Raw genomic sequence first — 20,593 nt, 5'->3', positions numbered from 1 at the left:
GAGAAGTGTGGCTGGAATCTAGGTTTAAACTTTCAATTACCTTAACACTATCTCCAAAATTCAGTCTCTCAAAATCAGACAGTGAACTTAATATATACATTATATGTGGCTGATAAGTGTGCATGTTCACTTCTCTTAAGGTGTAAAGTCTCCTTTAGATTTACCATCAACTATGTAGTAGGAGAGCCTGCCAGATTTGATGCAAAGTAAAAAGACTATTTAGATTTGTCATCATAGTATATCATTTTAGTAAAGGTAATTGCACAGGAATAGTACAATCAGATTGTATAGTGCATGCCCAGCTTTAGATTTTATTGTTTGACTGATTATATATTCTATTAGAGTTTGAAAATGATTATTCTTTTAAAGTTGAACTTCCAGCCTTAGGTTGTATTTATATTTACAGAAAATGTTAGATTACTTGAAAGAGAAAAAGGATGCGGGATTTTTCCAGAGTTTGTCTGGTCTAATGATGTCATGCAGGTGAGTGGGTTTTGTGTGTGTGTGTGTGTGTGTGTATGTGTGTGTATATATGTAGCACTGACCCCTGAAGGAGCTGCTGGTTTTGTTGGGCTTACCGATACCTTCTTGACCTCACCTCCGTCTAGGGGTTTCCCATGGTAGATAGCCCAAAGAATTAACCCTGGATCCTCTTTTTGGATATTTATTTAAAAGATAACACAGTTTCTTAATGAAGGGTAGAGGGTTAGGAAGAAAGTTCAGGTACTTTTGGAACTGCAAAAATAGGAAGTCTCTCACTATAGAAATCCAGAGAATTACCGTTTCACAACTGGTTTCTTACAACCACCGGATAGACCTCCTCTCACTAGGCCTAGCAGCCGGTAGGGTGTTAAGTAAAGCAAAGTCTCTGCCACAGAATTGGATGTAGAACACTTGAAAAGCAAAAGTCTCTGCCACAGACTTGGATGTAACTGAGGGACATAGATACATTTAGAGAACTATGATATGGTACCAGTATCTCTCAGCCGGTCCGGCGATACCGTATCAGTGTAGATCCATATAGTGTCCTTCAACTGAGCCTCCAGGCTCCTTCTGAGAAACCAGCCTTACGCATCGCCTTCTCCCGGAGAGTCCTCCCCTGGATGCTTTTCCAGTTGCTGGGCCTCTCCACAGATGAGACGGCACCGGACCACCTTTGAATCATTATGGCCTCATATCCATTCAGGCATGTCTCTGCAGTTGCTTCGCCTCGGGCTATCCAGCCCTGAGACTCGGAATTGCATGGATCAGGATCAGCGACTTTGGGGTGGAGGAACTTGACTGGCCTGCACAGAGCCCTGACCTCAACCTGATATAACACCTTTGGGATGAATTTGAGTGGAGACTGCAAGCCAGGCGTTCTCGCCCCACATCAGTGCCTGACCTCACAAATGCGCTTCTGGAAGAATGGTCAAACATTCCCATAGACACACTCCTAAACCTTGTGGAGAGCCTTCCCAGAAGAGTTAAAGCTGTTATAGCTGCAAAGGGTGGGCCAACTCAGTATTGAACCCTGAAATCTAAAGCTGTAATGCCATTAAAGTTCATGTGTGTGTGTAAAAGCAGGCGTCCCAATACTTTTGGTAATATAGTGCATATATATGTATATATATATATATTTTTTTCAATTCTACAGTGTACTTTCTTTTGGCCTTGGGAAATTGTAATCCTTCTATTTTCACTTGCTAAGTGTAAAATATAACATTCAGCAAGCTTCTTTTCTCATGGTGAAATTCAACACTGTAAAGCATATTACTACAGTCAACAACCGATTCAAGCCCACGCTTTTTTACCTTACAGGGTACACTAAACACAAGGTCAACTCAACAGCGTTACTAACATTACAGCAGAACCCCCTCACCAACGTAGGTTGATTCAAGACCAGTTCTCATTTTGTTCTTTGTCTCTTTTTCCTTCTTTATTCAGTGTTCTTGACTTGAATGCATTTGAAAGACAGAACAAAGCAGAAGGCCTTGGAATGGTTACAGAAGAAGGAACGCGTAAGTATAAGCGTCATTCTTATGAATACCTATCATTGAAGATTAAAGTCATAATTTATAAAAAAGTGGCAGACATTTTGAACAGCATATCACAAATGTGAACACATTTAAGAATCCAACTTTTAGAAACTAAGATCTTCAATCCTGACTGAAGCATTTAATGGTATCACTTGTAAAGCAATACTGTAATATGTACACATTGAAAACTGTACTCCGTGACCTGTATTCATCTAAAGGAGTAATGAAATGCTACATCCTTGTGTTAAATTGGGAAACTAATATATAAGACCAGAGCACTAGATAGCACTCACATTTTAGTGTTTAACTGTAACTGCATCTGTGCACGTTTGGCATATTATTTCACTTTCTGCTTTGGGGTAACACAATCCACATTTTGGTGGACTGACCAGTAAAAAACATGGGCTGAACACTTATGTGGAGTGGCTGGATGTGTGTATATAATGGAACTAATCATGTTTATACAGTTTTTTTTTTTTGTGTAAAAATGCCCAAACCAGTTAGAAAACAATATCAAATCTATGGTGCAAAATGTTAGGAAAATGTAAGTTGCTAAATGACATGTTTTGTCACACAATAGCCACAATAATATATTGTTTAAACCACTGGTAGGCAACCTCCAGCACGCAAAGCCTCTCTTGCTGGCATTCGACTCCCTCCCCATTAGCAGAGCAGTGCAGGGAAGTGTCAGTGAGACACTAATGCATTCCAATTTCAGAGGTCCCCATGGGGCACTTGCACTGAGGGGGAGGCACTGTGCCCCCACACATTGTAAAAGATGGGAAACATTGTTTGGTTCTCTAACTTTGCTGTAGCTACGATCGTCAACTTTTGTGATGGGAAAGAGATTGGGTGCAGTTCTGCTGGGGGGGGGGGTCCCTGTTTCCAGGAGGAGGAGGACTGTCATTGGCCCCTGCTAAAGGCAATCACAGTCCTGATAGCCCTGTCCACCACTTGGGAGGAAGATGACTCGCTTGGTTGCCACTACCAATTTTAGAAAGAAGGGATTTCACTGTGATTGAGAAAAATAAGTGACAGTTTGTGGAATTACTGTTGAGTTTCTGGGAACTTTATGAAAAATATTCCTGAACTTTTGTGTCACTTACTACTGAACCCCTGCACTCTGCGTCTCTTTAAGCCACAGCCAGTATTCAGCGCAATGAAAATCAAACCCAACTTTTGCTGCGGCGAAGAGCACCGCACTTTTTCTTAACTGCGGGGGCCCAACTTATGATCCTGCACACAGGCCCACTGTTTTCAGAAAATGCCCCTGACCTGAGCTCATCATTGCGCATTATCATTCCAGATGCTTGTATGTAACATCACATACAAGCACGTGGGCTGGATTCGAGAGGTGGATCAGCAGGGTGAGTGTGCCAGCACAGGTAGATGTGTCTCATCTCTGCCTCCTTTCACCACTCTGTATATCATGCACAGTGGCGTCTCTAGGGGGGGAGAGCTTTGGGTGCAGGCCGAACCAGGTGATACCCGCCAGAGGGGTGACACCTGTGGGCAGGGGCACCACTAACGCCGCATGGTCCTCACCCCTACACATCTTTCAACAGCTGTCTCACACGGTGGAGCTGCCTCCCCTTCTCTGTTTAAGTCTACAGGAGGGGAAGGTGGCTTCGTTCTGTGGTGCTCTGCTGTGTGAGAGGGAGTCCAGGGAACACACCACTGTATCCCGCACTGTTCTGAGGTCTGTAAAGTTTAAGGTCTGCACTGATGGAGGGGCCTCTGCACTGAGGGGGGTCTGCACTGATGGAGGGGGCTCTGCACTGAGGGGGGTCTTCACTGATGGAGGGGGGTGGTCTGCACTGAGGGGTTCTGCATGAATAGAGGGGGTAGTCTGCACTGAGGGGGGTCTGCACTGATGGAGGAGGTCTGTACTTGGTGAGGGGAGTCTGTACTAAGTGAGGGGGAGCTATACCGCAGGAGGGGGGTCTGTACTTAGTGGGGGGGTCTGTACTCAGGAAGGGGGATCTATACTGCAGGAGGGGGGTCTGTACTTAATGGGGGGTCTATACTGAGAGAGGGAGGTCTGTAGTTAGTGGAGGGGGGTCTGTACTGAGGGAGGGGGGTCTGTACTGAGGGGGGGCTATAGTTGGTGGAGGTGGGGGTGAAACCAATTCTTTCCACACCGAGTGACACCAACCCTAGTGACGCCACTGATCACGCATATCAGATGAGAAGAGGGTACAGCGGTGGGGAAAATGAGCAGGAGGGGTTCGGAGGTGGGACAGAAGAGCAGGGGAGTACAGTGATGTGGCAGATGAGCAGGGGGATTTAGTGTTGGGCCAGATGAGAAGGGGGTTACAGTGGTGGGACAGATGAGAAGGGGGCTCAGTGTTGGGGCAGATGAGCAGGGGGTTTAGTGGTGGGACAGAAAAGCAGGGGGGTAGAGCAGTGGGGCAGATGTGAAAGGAGGTACACTGGTGGGGCAGATAAGAAAGTGGGTTACAGTGGTGGGGCATATGAGCAGATGGGTTCAGTGTTAGGACAGATGAGGTGATTCTGTAGGGAGACAGAAGAGCATGGGGATACAGCGGTGGAGCAGATGTGCAGGGAGGTACAGTGGTGGAGCAGATGAGCAGGAGGTACAGTGGTGGGGCAGATGAGAAAGGGGGTACATTGATGATGCAGATGAGCAGGGGGGTTACAGTGGTGGGGCAGATGTGCAGAGGGGTGCAGGGGAGAAAGGAGGTACATCGGTGGAACAAATGCGCAGGGGGAGTATTTTGCAGGGGGGACAGTGATCTGAGGTGTGGAGTTGCAAGAATTGGGGCTGATCTGAGGCGTGAGAGTGCAGGATGTTAATTTCTCACTACTACTCAAGTCATGTACAGCATTTACTTTATAAAAATCCTTTTCGTGATTGAGAGTGTGAAGTTGATATTTTTTTGTTATAAAATCGACATTTCTTTGAAAACTTTTTTTCTGTGCTCAAAATGATGCCTACCCCTGGTTTAAACTAACCATGTTGTTCCAAAAGTCAGTCCACCAAAATTTGATTTTTTTTAGGTTTGTGAGCATGCCAGGGGGGTTGAAACATCCAGCAGCTTCTAATTTACCTTGACAGCTCCTAACTCCTAAGATGTCATAGTGTCTCTCTCTAGGGATTTTTATTAATTTACATTGCTGCAGGAAGAATAAGAATGTCTGTGCTGCAACAAGAAGGTTGAGACTTTATCACAGGATGTGACAGAGCTGGGAACTAAGGTGGTAGGCTCAAACAACCCAAAGATATTTGAGATGTGAATAGTTTCACAGCGGTATTGCTCAACCATAGCAAAATAGCAGTTTTAGATGAACTGACACTCATCTTTTTCACACCCAAATTCGTTTTTCACTGTTAGTATCAGACTAATCTTTTCATATCTTATAATCTATTTATCCCTTAAAGAGGTCTTTTAGAACAAACACGCTGTGGAGATCTCCTAAGGGTTTAGTGTGGAAGCCACAATCTGATATCACATCCGCAAAATGCTTTTGCTTGGAAAACCTTACAAAACTTCTCTGAAGCAGTGAACTAGAACTGTTCCTACCATTCATTTCATGAATGATTTGTCACACTGTTTAGAGAGAAAGTCTGATGGATCATTTGCATTACCGCCCAGATGAAGAGCATGTTAAGGTCCATTTTGTCATTGCAGAGTGCTGACTGTAGAAATCACATTATGCACCAACAACTTACTATCTCTCTCTCTTTTTTCATTCTTCCATGCACAGTCATTGTCCGGGAACGAGGTAGGTGATGCTTCTTTCTTCAGATAAATGCATCCCTAATTACATTTTATTCTTGCCATTTGTTACAGTCTACATGTCATCCTAAGGGCTGCATGCTTCTACTTGATAAACTAGCATATCAACCTTTATCTTATCAGCATAAGCCCTCTGACATTAATTCATTATCGCTTATCACTAATATTCAGCTTTTACTTTCCTCTGGTTTTGTTTCACGTATGTATTTTATGTTGTCAAGTACATGTTTCTCTTCTCTGATGCTGTAATTGCACAGTATGTGTTACATTTATTAAAATTTAACCGGTATTTCCCTTGTAGAAGGCACACAGTCACACACCATTTTACTATAATTGCTTATCTGAATAATGTAAAACTGTATATAACGTGGCTACTGTGGATAACTACACTTATTTATTTGTATAATTACTGTAGATACCTGACTCAGTGTACCATCACAAAATATCTGTTGGACGCTAGCAATAAAAGAAAAATCTATTTTACAAACTCCTTTTCTGAAAAATGCATTGATTGTCTGTTGGAGAGAGTTTTGCCAAAACTCTTAAGATTTTAAATTTGGTTTCTATTCCCACAACTCCTTCTCATGGATAGGTCATGTAATAGTGCCACATGCAAAGCTTTGCTATATTGCCGTTGTCACTATTGAACTATCACTTGACAGTAATACTTACCCTTTCTTATTCATGTTATAGATTACATTTCCCCAAATTACAGTCTAGATATTTCTGCTCTTACACTTTGATACACTCATAAGGCAATGCTGGGATGCCACTGCATTCAAGTGGTGGCATGCTCTCTTAAGGAATGCATCGCCAACCTTCAACTTCTTGAGCGTGAATTTCATGAAAAGGCATCTGCATTTTAACAAAACCTCTCCAGATGCCACAAAATCGCACTCAATAAAGCTAGATGTGACCCTAATTTCCTTCTGCTGGTTGCTTAGGCTGATGAAACTCTCTTTTTAAACTGAAGACAAACAACACTCCTTTGATGTCCTGATTGTAGAAATTAGGGATGGGCCGAACACCCCCTGGTTCAGTTCGCACCAGAACATACTGAACAGGCAAAAAATTTGGCAGAACACACGTACACAGTTAAAGTCTATGGGACACGAACATGAATAATCAAAGTGCTCATTTTAAAGGCTCGTATGCAAGTTCTTGTCATAAAAGGTGTCTGAGGACCTGGGCCCTGCCCCATGGGACATGTATCAATGCAAAAAACATTTTTTAAAACTGAGGTTTTTTGGGAGCAGTGATTTTAATAATGCTTAAAGAGGAGGGCCAGCTTTAAAAAAAAATTAAAAGTCAGCAGCTGCAAACACTGTAGCTGCTGACTTTTAATAAGCAGACTTACCTGTCCAGGGCGCCCGCGATGTCGGCCGCCTGAGGCCGACCCGTCCCTCGGCTCTCAGGTCCCGGTGCCACCATTTCAACTAAGGGAAACAGGCAGTGGAGCCTTGCGGCTTCACTGCCCGTTTCCTACTGCGCATGTGCAAGTCACGCAGCGCTTTGTGAATGGGGCACGCTGTGTTCTGGGACACACAGTTCCCAGAACACAGCGCGACCCATTACCCCGAAGACGCCGCACGGAGGAGAGAAGACAGAACATCACCGCGGAGGAGGAAGAGGCAGATTAAGAAGATATGCCTAGCAACAGGCATTTCTGGTAAGTTTAAAAAAAATAAAAATTTCATTTTTTTTTTTCACATTTTTTTCTAATTTTTAATGTACATTGTTTTTCAGGGTGGCCCTCCACTTTAAAGTGAAACAATAAAAGTGAAATATTCCTTTAAATTTTGTACCTGGGGGGTGTCTATAGTATGCCTGTAATGTGGCACATTTTTCCCGTCTTTAGAACAGTCCCTGCACGAAATTACATTTCTAAAGGAAGGCTATAATAAATTGTCGTGCAATACAGATAAAAGTCATTGAAAAAAAATGGCATGGGATCCCCTCCAGTCCATTACCAGGCCCTTTGGGTTTGGTATGAATATTAAGAGGAACCCCAAACCAAAATGTAAAAAAAAAATTCAGCGGGAGTCCCCCCAAATTCCATACCTGGCCCTTCAGGTCTGGTATGGATATTAAGGGGAACCCTGCATCAATTTTTTTTTAAATGGCGTAGGGGCCCCCCTCAAAATCCATACCAGATTTCAGGTCTGGTATGGATTTTAAGGGGAACCCCACGCCAAAATGAAAATGGTGTGGGGTCTCCTCTATAATCCATACCAGACCCTTATTCGAGCACGCAACCTGGCAGGCCACAGGAAAATAGAGAACCGTACCAGACCACATGCCCTTGACATGGGGAGGTTGCTTTGGGGTAGCCCCCCAATGCACCTTGTCCCCATGTTGATGGGGAAAAGGGCCTCATCCCCACAATCTTGCCCATTGGTTGTGAGGGTCTGCGGGCGTGGGGCTTATCAGAATCGGGAAGCCCCCTTTAACAAGCGGACTCGAAGATTCCCCCCCATTTGAAATGGTAATGGGTACATTGTACCTGTACCATTTCACAAAAAAGTGTCAAAATGTTAAAAAACCCTTTGGGACAAGTCCTTTATTAAAAAATAAAAAAATAAAAATGTCCCACGAAGTCCATCCATCTTCTTCTCTCGCTTCGCAGACGGACCGAATAAAAAAAAAACCCACAGGCCGCCACCAATCTGCCTCCATGGGAGACTCCCACTGGCTGACACATCCTTGCAGGTGACAGTTCTTATATAACTAAGGACGGGGCCACATGGTGACGTACTCGCCAGCCTCTGTTGCACAAGGACTTCCCCGTGGCTTTTCTGGGGCGTCAGAGGGGGGCGTCAGAGGGGGGCGTAAATGGGTGGCCCGCCCCCCTCTGACACAACTGGGAAGCCATTGGGAAGTCCCCGTGTGTCAGAGGGGGTGTGGTCACCCAGGTACGTCACCATGTGGCTCCCAATCTCAGTTACATAAGAACTTTTTTTAAATAAAGGACTTGTCCCAAAGCGGGTCTTGTGTTTTTTTTAACATTTTGACACTTTTTTTGTGAAATGGTACGGGTACAATGTACCCATTACCATTTCAAACAGGGGGGGCGCCGGGATCTGGGGGTCCCCTTGTTAAAGAATAGAGCCGCTAAAACGACGGTAAAGTGGAGCTAAAAATAATGCCGCTTTACCGCTGACGCCCAAAGTGGCTCAGTGTGAAAGGGGTGTAAATGTCAGTGTCAGTGCAATGCATCATGCTGCTGTACAGTGACATGAATGAACTGTCACTTTTGTGCACTTCAAATACAGTTTACTCACGCACCACCCACTACCCCTGGCTCACTACAGCTGTCCATTTAATGTGAACAGGCCCTAATAGTGACTGAGTGTCAATGTAAGTAAAGCTTATTTGCAGACAATGTTTTTCAATGTTTTTCAATCACCAACCCACTGATATTTTTGCCTGCATAAACCCCTTTTACAATTCAGTGCCATTTATGTTCCATTTACATGTTTACCCAGTGAAATTCAAAGCCCTTAATGTTTCCCTTCTAACTTTTTTGCTTCAAACTCTACAGTGTACTTTTATGTACCAATGGGAAACATTGAAACTTCCTTAAGGGCTGTACACATGGGCCATATATCGGACAACATTGACTGGCTCAATAAAAACCACCCCAATATTCGGCCCCTGTGTACGGCAACTGGTCCAACAGAAGCTGGATGTTCGGCGCATATCTGTCAAAAGGGCATGACCAAAAAAGGTCTGCCAATCAGCAACCAATCAGCGCTCTCCGCCAATGGCTCATTAGGTTAGGTTTAGTCACATACTGTATAAGCTGAAGCTGAGTTTTGTGGTGTAGATACCTAGGACTACAGTACAGCTAAAACTGATGGTAGCATAACTGAACAAGAAATATTACTCATGGACACTATGTATTTGCTTAACATGACTTGACATCATTTGTGTTTCTCAGGTGAGAAGGTTTTGCAGAATGATGAGTTTACAAGGGACCTTTTTAGATTTCTGCAACTTCTGTGTGAAGGACACAACAATGGTAAGATATTTGTTAAGATTTAATAATGCATCTATTCTACCTGAACTGGGCTGATATATAGGCATGAGAGGCACCTACCTTCAGAGTTCAGTGAGGGAAGCACAACTGGGACCTCAGAACTGCAGATCCTGCAGATTTCATCAGAAAAAAGGAAAATTTATTGTCAAATACTTACCGTAATTTTCCTTTCCTGATGGACTCCATGGCAGCCTACGTGTGGGTTGACCCTGCCTCCACTCCAATGCTATAGGACCCCATTCAAATAAAAGAGCACTCACCACTCCACACGGTGTTCCGTAACTAGCCTCCTCATAAGACCTATGGGTGGGAACTCCGTCTGACATGGAGTCCATCAGGAAAGGAAACAGGTTCAACAGTGACATGAACGTATTAATAGAAGACCAAGAGGCCGCCTTGCAGATTGTGTCAGGAGCCACATGCCGAGCTGCTGCCCATGAGGCTGCGATTCCCCTGGTAGAGTGAGCCGTCACCGCCTCTGGAGGAGCCAAGCCCTTTGCCCTATATGCCCGTTATAAAGTTCTTACAATCCAGCTGGCCAGCGTCCTAGTTGAAGCTTTCTTGCCCTTGTTGCTACCTGAAGGTAGGATAAAGAGATGCTCCGAGCGTCTGAAGGGGGAAGTGATAAGAAGATATTCTTTCAAGGCTTCTCCAACATCCAAAGGGTGAACGTCATTAGAATCTGAAGTCCTAAAAGTAGTCAAGACAATTTCCTGGTTCTGGTGAAACACTGAAGTAACCTTTGGATTAGATTCCAACATGGGAATAAGGACTACTCGGTCCGGAAAGAACGTCAAAAAAGGCTCTTTGAAGCCCAAGGATCCAATTTCCGAAATCCTTTTGGCTGAGGTGACTGCAACTAAGAAAACAACTTTTGCTGAGAAATCCTTAATAGAGAGCGGGGATGGCCCCGTCATACTTAGACCGGAGATTGAGTCCAGGACCAGAGGAAGATCCCACTTGGGGAATCTAGGCTTTCTTTGGGGTTTGAGTCTTGAAGCTCCCCGGAAGAACTGACGAATCAGTGGATGCACTGCCCAAGATGTACCTGAGAAAGCCGATAGAGCCGACACCTGCACCCTGAGGGAGCTTACCGATAAAGGAAGATCGAGGCCGGACTGCAAGAAGCTAAGAATGTCCTGTACTCCTGGATGTTCAAAAGGTCTATTCGAAGAATAGCAGAACTTAACAAATTTGTCCCAGATTCTGCCATATACTTTGTACTTGATCTCCTTGCACTCATCAGAGTGGAAATCACACTTGATGCACAACCAATGGATTCCAGCCTCTTCCTCTCAAGAACCAGACCATCAGTCTCAGAACTGCTGGGCAAGGGTGCAGAACTGTACCCTGAGAAAGAAGGTCCGGCCTGAGAGGGAGAGGTATGGGATCTCGAACACTGAGTGGGACCAGGAGGGGAAACCAAGGCCTGTTGGGCCAATAGGGAGCTATCATCACAACTTCTACTGCTTCCACTCGGCGCCTCTGAAGGAATCTGAGGATCATGGGAAGTGGAGGGAAAACATATGCCCTCCTGAACCTCCACTGGTCCGTCAGAACGTCCGTCCCACAGGCCTGACTGCAACGACTTTCTTTATTTTGAAATTGCAGGGAGAAGCGAAAAGATCCACTTCTGGACTGACCCCTAATGACAGGATCCACTTGAAGGTTTGAACATGAAGAGACCATTCGTTGTTGTCCAGTTGAGACTGGGATAGAAAATCCGCCTGAGAGTTCTGAACTCCTGGCACAAAGACCGCTGAGATGTTCATCAGGTTTTTCTGTGCCCATGATAGGATGGGTTTGACCTCCCGTAGAAGAGTAGAGCTCCGAGTACCCCCCTGCCTTTTCACGTAGGACACTGCCGTGGTGTCCATCCGTAATAACACTGACTTCCCCTTCAGAAGGTGAGAGAATTGCTGGAGAGCACACCAGGCTGCCCGAAGTTCCAGGACATTCGACTCTGGTAAGGGGAGATGAGCCCACTTGCCTTGTGCAAGATTTGATCCGTAGAGAGCCCCCCAACCTGTTCCACTGGCGTCGGTCATGATCGGGACCCAGGAGATGGGGATGATGGAATGACAGTTCAGCAGATTCTTGCCCTGTAGCCACCAAAAGAGGCTCTCTCTCATGGTTGAGGTTATACGAATACTCTGATTTTTGTCCCCTGACTTCCACTGCTTGAGAAAACCTGCTTGGAAGGGGCGAAGCCTCCACAAAGCCCATTTCACCATCGGGGCTGTCGAGACCATCGTACCAATGATCTTGAGACACTGAGAAGCTTTTAGGTGCTGAGTGTATAGAGCCCGAGAGACTCTTTCTCGTATTGTCTGTATTTTTTCGTCCGGGAGAGAGATAGTACTCTGCAGAGTGTCGAATTGGGCTCCTAGATATATTAGCCGTTGGACCGGCTCTAGATGACTTTTTTCCAGATTTAGAAGCCACCTGAAGCTGGACAGAGAAGAGATTACTTGTTCCGGTGCTTCAGCAGTTGTTCTCTGCTTTGGGACAGAACCAGCAGGTCGTCCAGGTAATGGTACAGTCGAATACCTTTCAACCCGATAAAGGCCACTACAGCCAGGAGGACCTTTGAAAAAACTCGGGGAGAGGTCGTCAACCCGAAGGGCAGGCAAATAAATTGGAGATGGTCTTGACCTACGTGAAATCTTAGGAATTTTTGAAAATCCTTTTCTACCGGGACATGGAAATAGGCGTCCTTTAAGTCGATCGAAATCAACCAGTCTCCCGTCTGTATGGCTTGTTGAATGGTTGAAAGAGTTTCCATCTTGAATTTTCCATACTCTATGTATTTGTTTAGATAGGTGAGATCTATCACTGGGTGCCAGGAACCGCTTCACTTTCGAATCAGGAAAAGAGGAGAATAGACTCCCTGAAACCACTCTTCCTTTGGCACCTGAATTACCGCTCCTTGAGCCTTCAGCAGATCCACATAAGAAGACAGTACTTGAATTTGTTCCTCCGAGCAAGGGAGGAGGGTGGGCACGAATCTGGGAGGAGGGGAGCTGGAGAAGGTCCATCTGTGGCCCACCGAGACCGTTCTGACTACCCAGTAATCTGAGATCGAGGCCACCCAAACGTGCCGAAAGAGGGATAGCCGTGCCCCCACCCGACCTGTCTGGGCGGGCGCAACCTCAGAAAGACTTAGCCTGCTCGCAACCACTGGATGACTGGTTCTTGCTGGGCTTGCGAAAGGAAGTCTGACCTCTGTACCAATTCCTTCTGAAGTCCCGACCCGGTTTGTAGGAACGTGCGTCCCTTGTCCGCTCTGGGCTGCGTTTTTTATACTGTGGTCTCTTCCGACCTAAAAGTCTTCTGTCCCGGGGAAGGAAGCCAGACTTGCCACCTGTAGCACGTGTAATGGCGTCATCCAACTTGTTATCAAATAACGTAGAGCCCTCGGAGGGGATCTTACACCATGCCTGCTTAGAAACTGGGTCCGCTAGCCAGGGACGTAACCACAAGGCCCGCTTAGCCGTAACTGACGACAGCATCACGCGTGCCAACAGACTGATTAGATCAATGGACGCCTCCCCCAGAAAGACTGCCGCCAGCTTCAGTTCTGCTGCTGCTGAATTCTTAGCCAGATCCTCGGAAACGCCCTTAAGGAAGGATTCCACATTTTCAGACCAAGCTTCCATGGCCTTAGACATAGCTGCTAGTGCCAGGGCAGGTTTGCAGGCCATCCCAACCAGACCATAAATCTTAAGGTCTTGGTCAATTTTCCTCTCCAGGCCATCCTTAAAGGACACTGAATCCTCCAATGGGAGGGTAACGTGTTTGGCCAAACGCATCAAAGCCGCATCCACAAGGGGGGCATTTTCCAGATGCTTTACATCTTCTATTTTGAAGGGATACAACCTGGAAGTTTTATTAGTCATAGAGGACTTCCTGTCCACTTTACTCCACTCTTCCTCAAAAATATCTTTGAGTTCAGTAAGAAAAGGAAAGTTTGGACATTCCTTCCCCAGCTGTTTGAAGAATTTCTTCTGCTTGGCTGGAGGAGTAGATGAGTCTTCCCACTTAAGGGCTTCCTTAACTGCCTTAATCAGAGGGGAGACCATAGCAAAGTCGAAACCCCTGATATCTTCCTCACCTAGGAACTCGTCTTCCAAAGTCACATTAGATTCTGCATAGAGCTGGGAAGTGCCCGGATCATCACGGGCCTCATCAGCCTGAGGGCCAGACAAGGAAGTAGATTGACTCAGCGTGTGAGAGTCCATGTCTCTCAGAGACTGCTGCACCACACGTTTCACCAGGGATTCCATACGCTGGCTTTCTGATTCTTTTTCTCCAACCGCCTGGGCATAGCATTGATTACACAGCGATTTGCCCACCCCAGCAGGCTCTGTGATCAGAGCGACTATCATGGCGGTGAGAGCGGTGTCTGGAGGAGGAATGTGAACTTCTCCTCTGATGATGAGATCCATGCGGTGATTCCCTTCTGGATCTAGACGAATGGCGATGTGGCCTGGCAAGGTCTTTATCCTGAGGATCCAACCTGAAAGGGCTAACACAAGACAGGAAAGGGGGAAAAAATTGCATCAAAAAGAAAACGCAAACAAATGCGACTGTTAATTCCACCCCTCTCCTTATCAGCACATACCTAGTGCGTAAGGGCTGGCCACTTAAAGGCGGTGATTTGTCCATAATTTTAGGACGAAGAGCGTCACGATACAAAATAGTCTGCAAAGAAAAGATGAGGTCCCAAGGGAAAGCACATAAATATATCTCACTTAATAATATTTAGAAAGAATTCATTAAATATGTATTATATATTTTTTCTTTTCTTTTTTTTTTTTTAAACAAGATTACCAAATTAAAACTTTCTCTTTTTTTTTTTTTTTTAAATACATGTATTCCAACATGCACACACTGCATCTAATTATCCATAGTAACGATGCTCACCTTTGCAGACTGGGGCTGGAGAAAACAGGCTTGCTGCTTCCGATGCACTGACATACCCAGTGAGACTGAGGCAGCAGTCTGGTTTTTAAAATCCCCGCCCATGACGTCACCACCCCCTCACCTCGCACTTGCATAGTAGAGGGATGGCCAAACTGCGCCTGTGCGGCCGCTTTAGCTCGGTCGAACCGCGCACACGCACACCAAGCCTCAATATCGAAAGAGGCTACTGCACAGGCACGTCGAGAACGCGGAATACAATGCGGTGACCTGGAACGTAAAGCGCTCCAGCCGCCATACAGGGGGAATAAACAAATGCCAGGGAATAGCCACAAACATATACAAATATATGACTGCCATGGAGAAAGAAAAAAACTCTTCAGACCTTGCCAGCCGTAGTGATTCCTCCTGAAAGTTCGTCCGGGGCGTACCGAGGCAACCACCCTCATACAGGGGACCGTCCAGCCTCAAAGCTACTCGCCCGCCCATGGCTGGGTACTGAGCTTGCACCGCATAGGTATGCAAAGAGAGAAATCCGAAATCCAACCGAACAGCAAGTGTAGGTCCAAATGGAGGAGGACAAAAAAAGGAACACCGTGTGGAGTGGTGAGTGCTCTTTTATTTGAATGGGGTCCTATAGCATTGGAGTGGAGGCGGGGTCAACCCACACGTAGGCTGCCATGGAGTCTGTCAGGGAAATAAGTTATTTCCTGTGCAATCTGTGGGGCATAACTCTTAATTAGACCATCAGGTCCCACTCTGTGTATCAAGGTGCTAACAGTTGCTGCTGTATGAATATAGTCTGGCAACAGTATTTGTAAATCAAATAATGTTTATTTGATCCACACATAATAGTTTCATTTTTTTTTATTAATATGTTATTTCTATTTAACATTATCATAACACCTTCCTCACCATTTCTCCTAAGCTATTATTTATTTGTTTATTTGATATTTGATATTTTTTCCATTTGTATATGAACTGTATCCTCTTTCCTCTATAATGTTAGTCTTTGTAGTACTATTATTATTATTTTTTATTCCTACCTGCATCTATATTTCTGTACATGCAATTTAATAGGGGTGGGGGATGTTCTTTGCCTTGGACACCACTAAACCATGAGAACCATGCCCTGACACTACTTTCTATACATAAATGAAAAAAAGCCTGACATTTACAATTACTTGATTCTCATACTAATTGCCTCTCTCCATGAAACAGTGGGTACACCAAGCAGAGGATAAGTGGTGGGGGTACAGAATCTACTGATAAAGTCACAAGATGCTTTGAAGTTTAAAGATAAGTGTAATGTGCCAATACATTCCATACAATCCTCCTCTCTCCCTGATAATTATTCTGTAAAATTTGTAAGGATTCAACCTCTCCCTTTTTTTAAAACGGGCCGATTTGCTGAGATATTGACCACATCACTGGCTTCTGGAAGTTCCTGTATTTTTCTCACACCGGTTGTATAGGAGAAGCTGAAAGAAAGTCCTTGCAACACTGTAACCCTTTTTTTATCAAGAGCACATCCATTCAATGGGTTGTTTTAGGTGTATTTATGCTAATCAAGTGCACCTAGATGGGTGGCTTTGTGTGAGAGCCACACAGCAGTTGTCAGGGCAGTATAAAATGTCCCTGTCTTTACTCCTTGCAACTTATAGGCATCTTCAGAATTCGCATATCAAATCATACAGTTATACCCATACAAGAAGGAAATTATCATAAAACCTCCCCCACGGCTTCGTCTATCCAAGGACCCGGCTTGGGAGGTTCATTCAGTCAAGGGGCATGTAAGCCTATAATGGTAACCTATTCGGCATGGGATGGGTCAGCTGTTTGCGTGACCTCTTGGGTCACCTGGGTAGGGAGGGGCAAGGTGTAGGTAAGGGGAACTCAACAAGGAAGATCTCTTGGCTTGTCCACCCGGGGATCTGCCCTGAGCCCTTTGGACTGGGGGACCATCTCGAACAATCTGCCTGCGCACCACAGTTGCAAGGCCCCGTTCTCACAAAGCCACACTATTGAGAAAGGGGGCCAATGAGGAGTGATGGAGCCAGGGATACCAGAGGGACATATACTTATCCCATTTGTCAGTTTGTTTGGCGTGTAGTTCTTCCATGAGCATAATATCATTCATGGCATCTGTCCACCTCGTAATCGGGGTGACAACATCCTTTTTCCAAAACTGCGAGATGATGTGACCAGCTGCGTACAGAAAGAACAGAAACAGGCTCTTTCGGTGTGAGCTCAGTGGTCCTGGGAGTATGGAAAGTAAAGCTATTTGTGGCGTCGGCAACACAGAAACATCATACAGGTCATTATGAATTTTAAATACCTTGTCCCAAAATGGGCGTACTCGGTTGCAATCCCACCACATATGGACATACGTGCCCTCTCCTCCGTGGCAATGCCAGCACTTGTCCGAGGTCCCAGGATACATTTTGCTCACCGTGACTGGATCCCTGTACCATCTTGCCAGCAGTTTGTAATTTTTTTCTTGCGTGAAACCGAACATGGAAGATTTGTGAGTAATTATAAATGACGTATTCCATTGTGCCGGGGATATTTCAATGCCGAGGTCCCTGGACCATTTTTGTGTGAAATTTGGTAGTGTGTTATAAGAATGTAGTTGGATGTCTTTATATATCAGAGATAATGAGTGTTTAGGCGTTCGAGAGAGACCACACATATCCTCAAAAGTTGTGAGAGGTCTATGTACCTGCCCAGAGAGATGGAGTGACCTACAGTATTGTGTTATGGTTAGCCTGGAGAGCCAGTCTATCTGGTTCAAAGGTTGGGGATCTACAGGTGCCCAAAATAGACTGGTGGAAGCCTGTACATACTGTTTGGCAGTAGGCCACTGGTCCCTAGAGTAAGAGCCACATTGTCTCCCCGTGTGAAATGTCGGGATTGCCGGATTGTCAAATAGGGGAGACAATGGGCTCGGATCCGTGGAGATGGAAAGAGATGTTTGTTTGCGATAACAGAGGGTAAGTGCTGCTCTCGTTAATGGGGATAGTCCGGTCATGATGCAAAATTTCGCGTGATAGCCCCACAGAAGGGCTCTAAGGTCAACCTGAGCCATGGTTTAGTTAGGGGGTGTGGGAACCATTCAAGGAGTCGGGACGAAATGGCTGACAAGTGGTACAACAAAGTCCTGGAGACCTATGCCCCCCTTGTCTTTAGGAGCACATAAGATTCTATGTTTTAGTCTAGGTGGGTGATTCTGCCAGATGAACCTAACCGCTAAGGAACAAAGCATATGGAAAAAGGCCACAGGAAGGGTTATGGGTAGTGCCTGAAACAAGTACAGCAACTTAGGCAGAATGTCCATTTTCAGTACATTCATACGGCCCCACCAAGATAGTTTGAGTTTATGCCAAGATTCCAGCGAGTGACGGATTTTCGCCAACATAGGGCTGTAATTCAGGGCATAGATGTCTGTAAAATTCCTAGGTATCTCTGTCCCCAAGTACATAAGCGAGCGTGGTTGCCATTTAAATGGGAACCTCTTCTTTAGTAAAGATACTGTATGTGGCTTTAGAGATACATTCAAGGCCTCCATTTTTGTAATATTCCGTTTAAAATTACTATGCGTTCCAAAGCGGTCAAGTTCGTGTAGTAATGCCGGGATGCTAGTTAGTGGTTGAGTGATGTAAAGGAGCAGGTCATCTGCGTATAATGAGAGTTTGCTGGGTTCTGTGGAGGTCGGGATCCCGTGAATAGTAGGATTGGCCCGAATCGCTTGTGTGAGATGTTCAATCGTGAGCGCGAACAGCAGGGGTGACAAGGGGAACCCCTGTCTGGTGCCGTTTCTAATTGTGAATGACTCCAAGGAGTCTCCATTCGTCACCACCTTTGCAGAGGGATTAGAATATAATGACATTGCTTTAAACAGTAGTTTTGGCCCCATCCCTATTTGTATTAGTGTTGCTCGTAGGAAGGACCAGTCGACGCAGTCAAATGCCTTCTCAGCGTCACACATCAGGAGACACGTAGGGATGTTGTGTTGTTGGGCGTATGAAATGAGATGCAATGTCTTTGTAGTGTTGTCGCGAGCCTCACGGTTCGGGATAAAACCAACTTGGTCGGTGTGCACTAGAGATGGCAAGAGAGGGGCTAAACGGGTGGCTAGAATTTTGGCAAAAAGTTTGAGATCAACGTTAAGGAGGGAAATGGGTCTGTAGTTACTGCAATGAGAATGATCTTTACCAGGTTTGGGTAGTACCACTATCTGAGCTTGGAGGATGTGGGAAGATAGGGGGTGGGTATCATCTATTCCCTCAAACGCACGAGTCATAATAGGAGCTAATTGTTGCACAAATGTTTTATAAAACTGTAGGGTGTACCCATCCGGACCCGGACTCTTCCCCGTTTTTAGGCCCTTAATCGCAGTCAAGAATTCTGTGGTATTCAGGGGCAGTTCTAGATCATCAGCTTCCATAGGCATTATGGTGGGGAGGGCCATTTCCCACACATAACCTTGTAAGTCCAACGTGGCCGTGGTGGCCTGCGTTTCCCTGATAGTATGCGGTTGGAGGTTATAGAGGGAAGAATAATAGTCCCTAAATTCAGAAACGATTTCTGAGTTTTTGTGTCTTTTTTGTCCAGTAGTGGAAACTATAAATGGGATATTTTGCCTCTGTTGTCTGGGACCTTGGCCAAGTGTTTCCCGCACTTGTTCGCTTGTGAGTAATGGATATGGCGGCCTTTGTTGCGAGCTGTAAGCGCCCTGTCAGAAAAGATTTGCAGTAAGTTGCGTCGGGTGTTGGACAGCTCCACTAGTATTGCCGGGTCAAGGGAATTTTTATGCGTGGACGTGAGCGCATGGAGTCGTTTAAATAAGCGTTTAATGTCCTCTGTACGCACTCTTTTCAGTCTGGCCCTGTGTTGGATGAAAATCCCCCTAAGCACGCATTTAAGGGTTTCCCATTGATTCATAGCGGAGGTCTCATCAGTAACGTGTGTTCGGACGAATTCTGTGATTGCTGTCGACACCTCTGCAGTACAGACGCTGACGTTTAGTAGATTACCGTTTAGTCTCCATGTGGTTCTACGTGTGTGTTGTGGGATGCGACCTAGAGTGACATGTACAGGAGAGTGGTCTGACCACAACTTTAAGCCTATGTCACTCCGGGGGTCCAGGTCTAGTAGTGGTTGGGACAAGAATATATAGTCTATCCTGCTGTATGAATTGTGAGCTGGGGAGTAATATGCGTAGTCTCTCTCGGAAGGGTGGAAGAGTCGCCAGGTGTCAACTAGAGACAAATCCGCTAAGATCGCTCGCATTTTAGATAAGGAGGAAGAAGTGATGTGTGACTTACCGGTAGAGGAATCCAGTCTAGGCACGAGTGGAGCATTAAGATCGCCTCCCAATATTAAGTTGGGTGAGCTGAAGGACCTCAAGTGGGCTGCCACGGAGGAGAGGAAGTGGAGCTGATCCTGGTTCGGAAGATAAACATTGACAATGGTTACAATCAACTGTTGGACGGCAATTTTCAAAAACAAAAATCTCCCCTTAGGGTCTATGTCAACTTCTAATACTTCAGGTGAAAAAGAACAATGGAATGCTATTGATACCCCTTTGGTCCTAGCCGAGGGGTTGGTGCTGTGAAACCACGTAGTGTAGTGTTTATCCTGAAGAGTGGGAACAGAATCAGTGCGGAAATGGGTTTCCTGTAGTAGCAGTATTAGAGTTTTAGTCTTGTGGAAATTATGTAATATATGCCTACGTTTCTCTGGCGTGTTGAAACCTCTGCAGTTAATGTTCTATGGGGGTCGCCATGATGAGGTGGGACATGGATGGTGTGGTGTGTAGTGGTAGTCTGAGAGCTTGGAGAGCCATAATA

The 20,593-nt window shown here is 45.5% G+C and overlaps 1 protein-coding gene across 8 annotated transcripts in view; it reads left to right on the top strand.

The window, feature by feature from the left end:
* The window catches only part of RYR3 (ryanodine receptor 3), a 1,008,486-nt gene that overhangs the window by 790,882 nt on the left and 197,011 nt on the right, over positions 1–20,593 (top strand). For all 8 annotated transcript variants that reach the window (XM_077464742.1, XM_077464741.1, XM_077464740.1 and 5 more), the window contains 4 exons: positions 407–483; positions 1,927–2,000; positions 5,748–5,765; positions 9,720–9,800. In XM_077464742.1, the coding sequence (XP_077320868.1) occupies positions 407–483; positions 1,927–2,000; positions 5,748–5,765; positions 9,720–9,800 (250 nt within the window). The remainder of the gene's footprint in view (positions 1–406; positions 484–1,926; positions 2,001–5,747; positions 5,766–9,719; positions 9,801–20,593) is intronic.

The sequence above is a fragment of the Lithobates pipiens genome, unplaced genomic scaffold, assembly GCF_037356315.1.
Source record: "Lithobates pipiens isolate NorthernLeopardFrog02 unplaced genomic scaffold, aLitPip1_a1.2 Scaffold_30, whole genome shotgun sequence".
Classification (NCBI taxonomy): Eukaryota; Metazoa; Chordata; class Amphibia; order Anura; family Ranidae; genus Lithobates; species Lithobates pipiens.
Note: the sequence above shows the minus strand (reverse complement) of the source record. Positions and strands in the feature narration are given on the sequence as shown.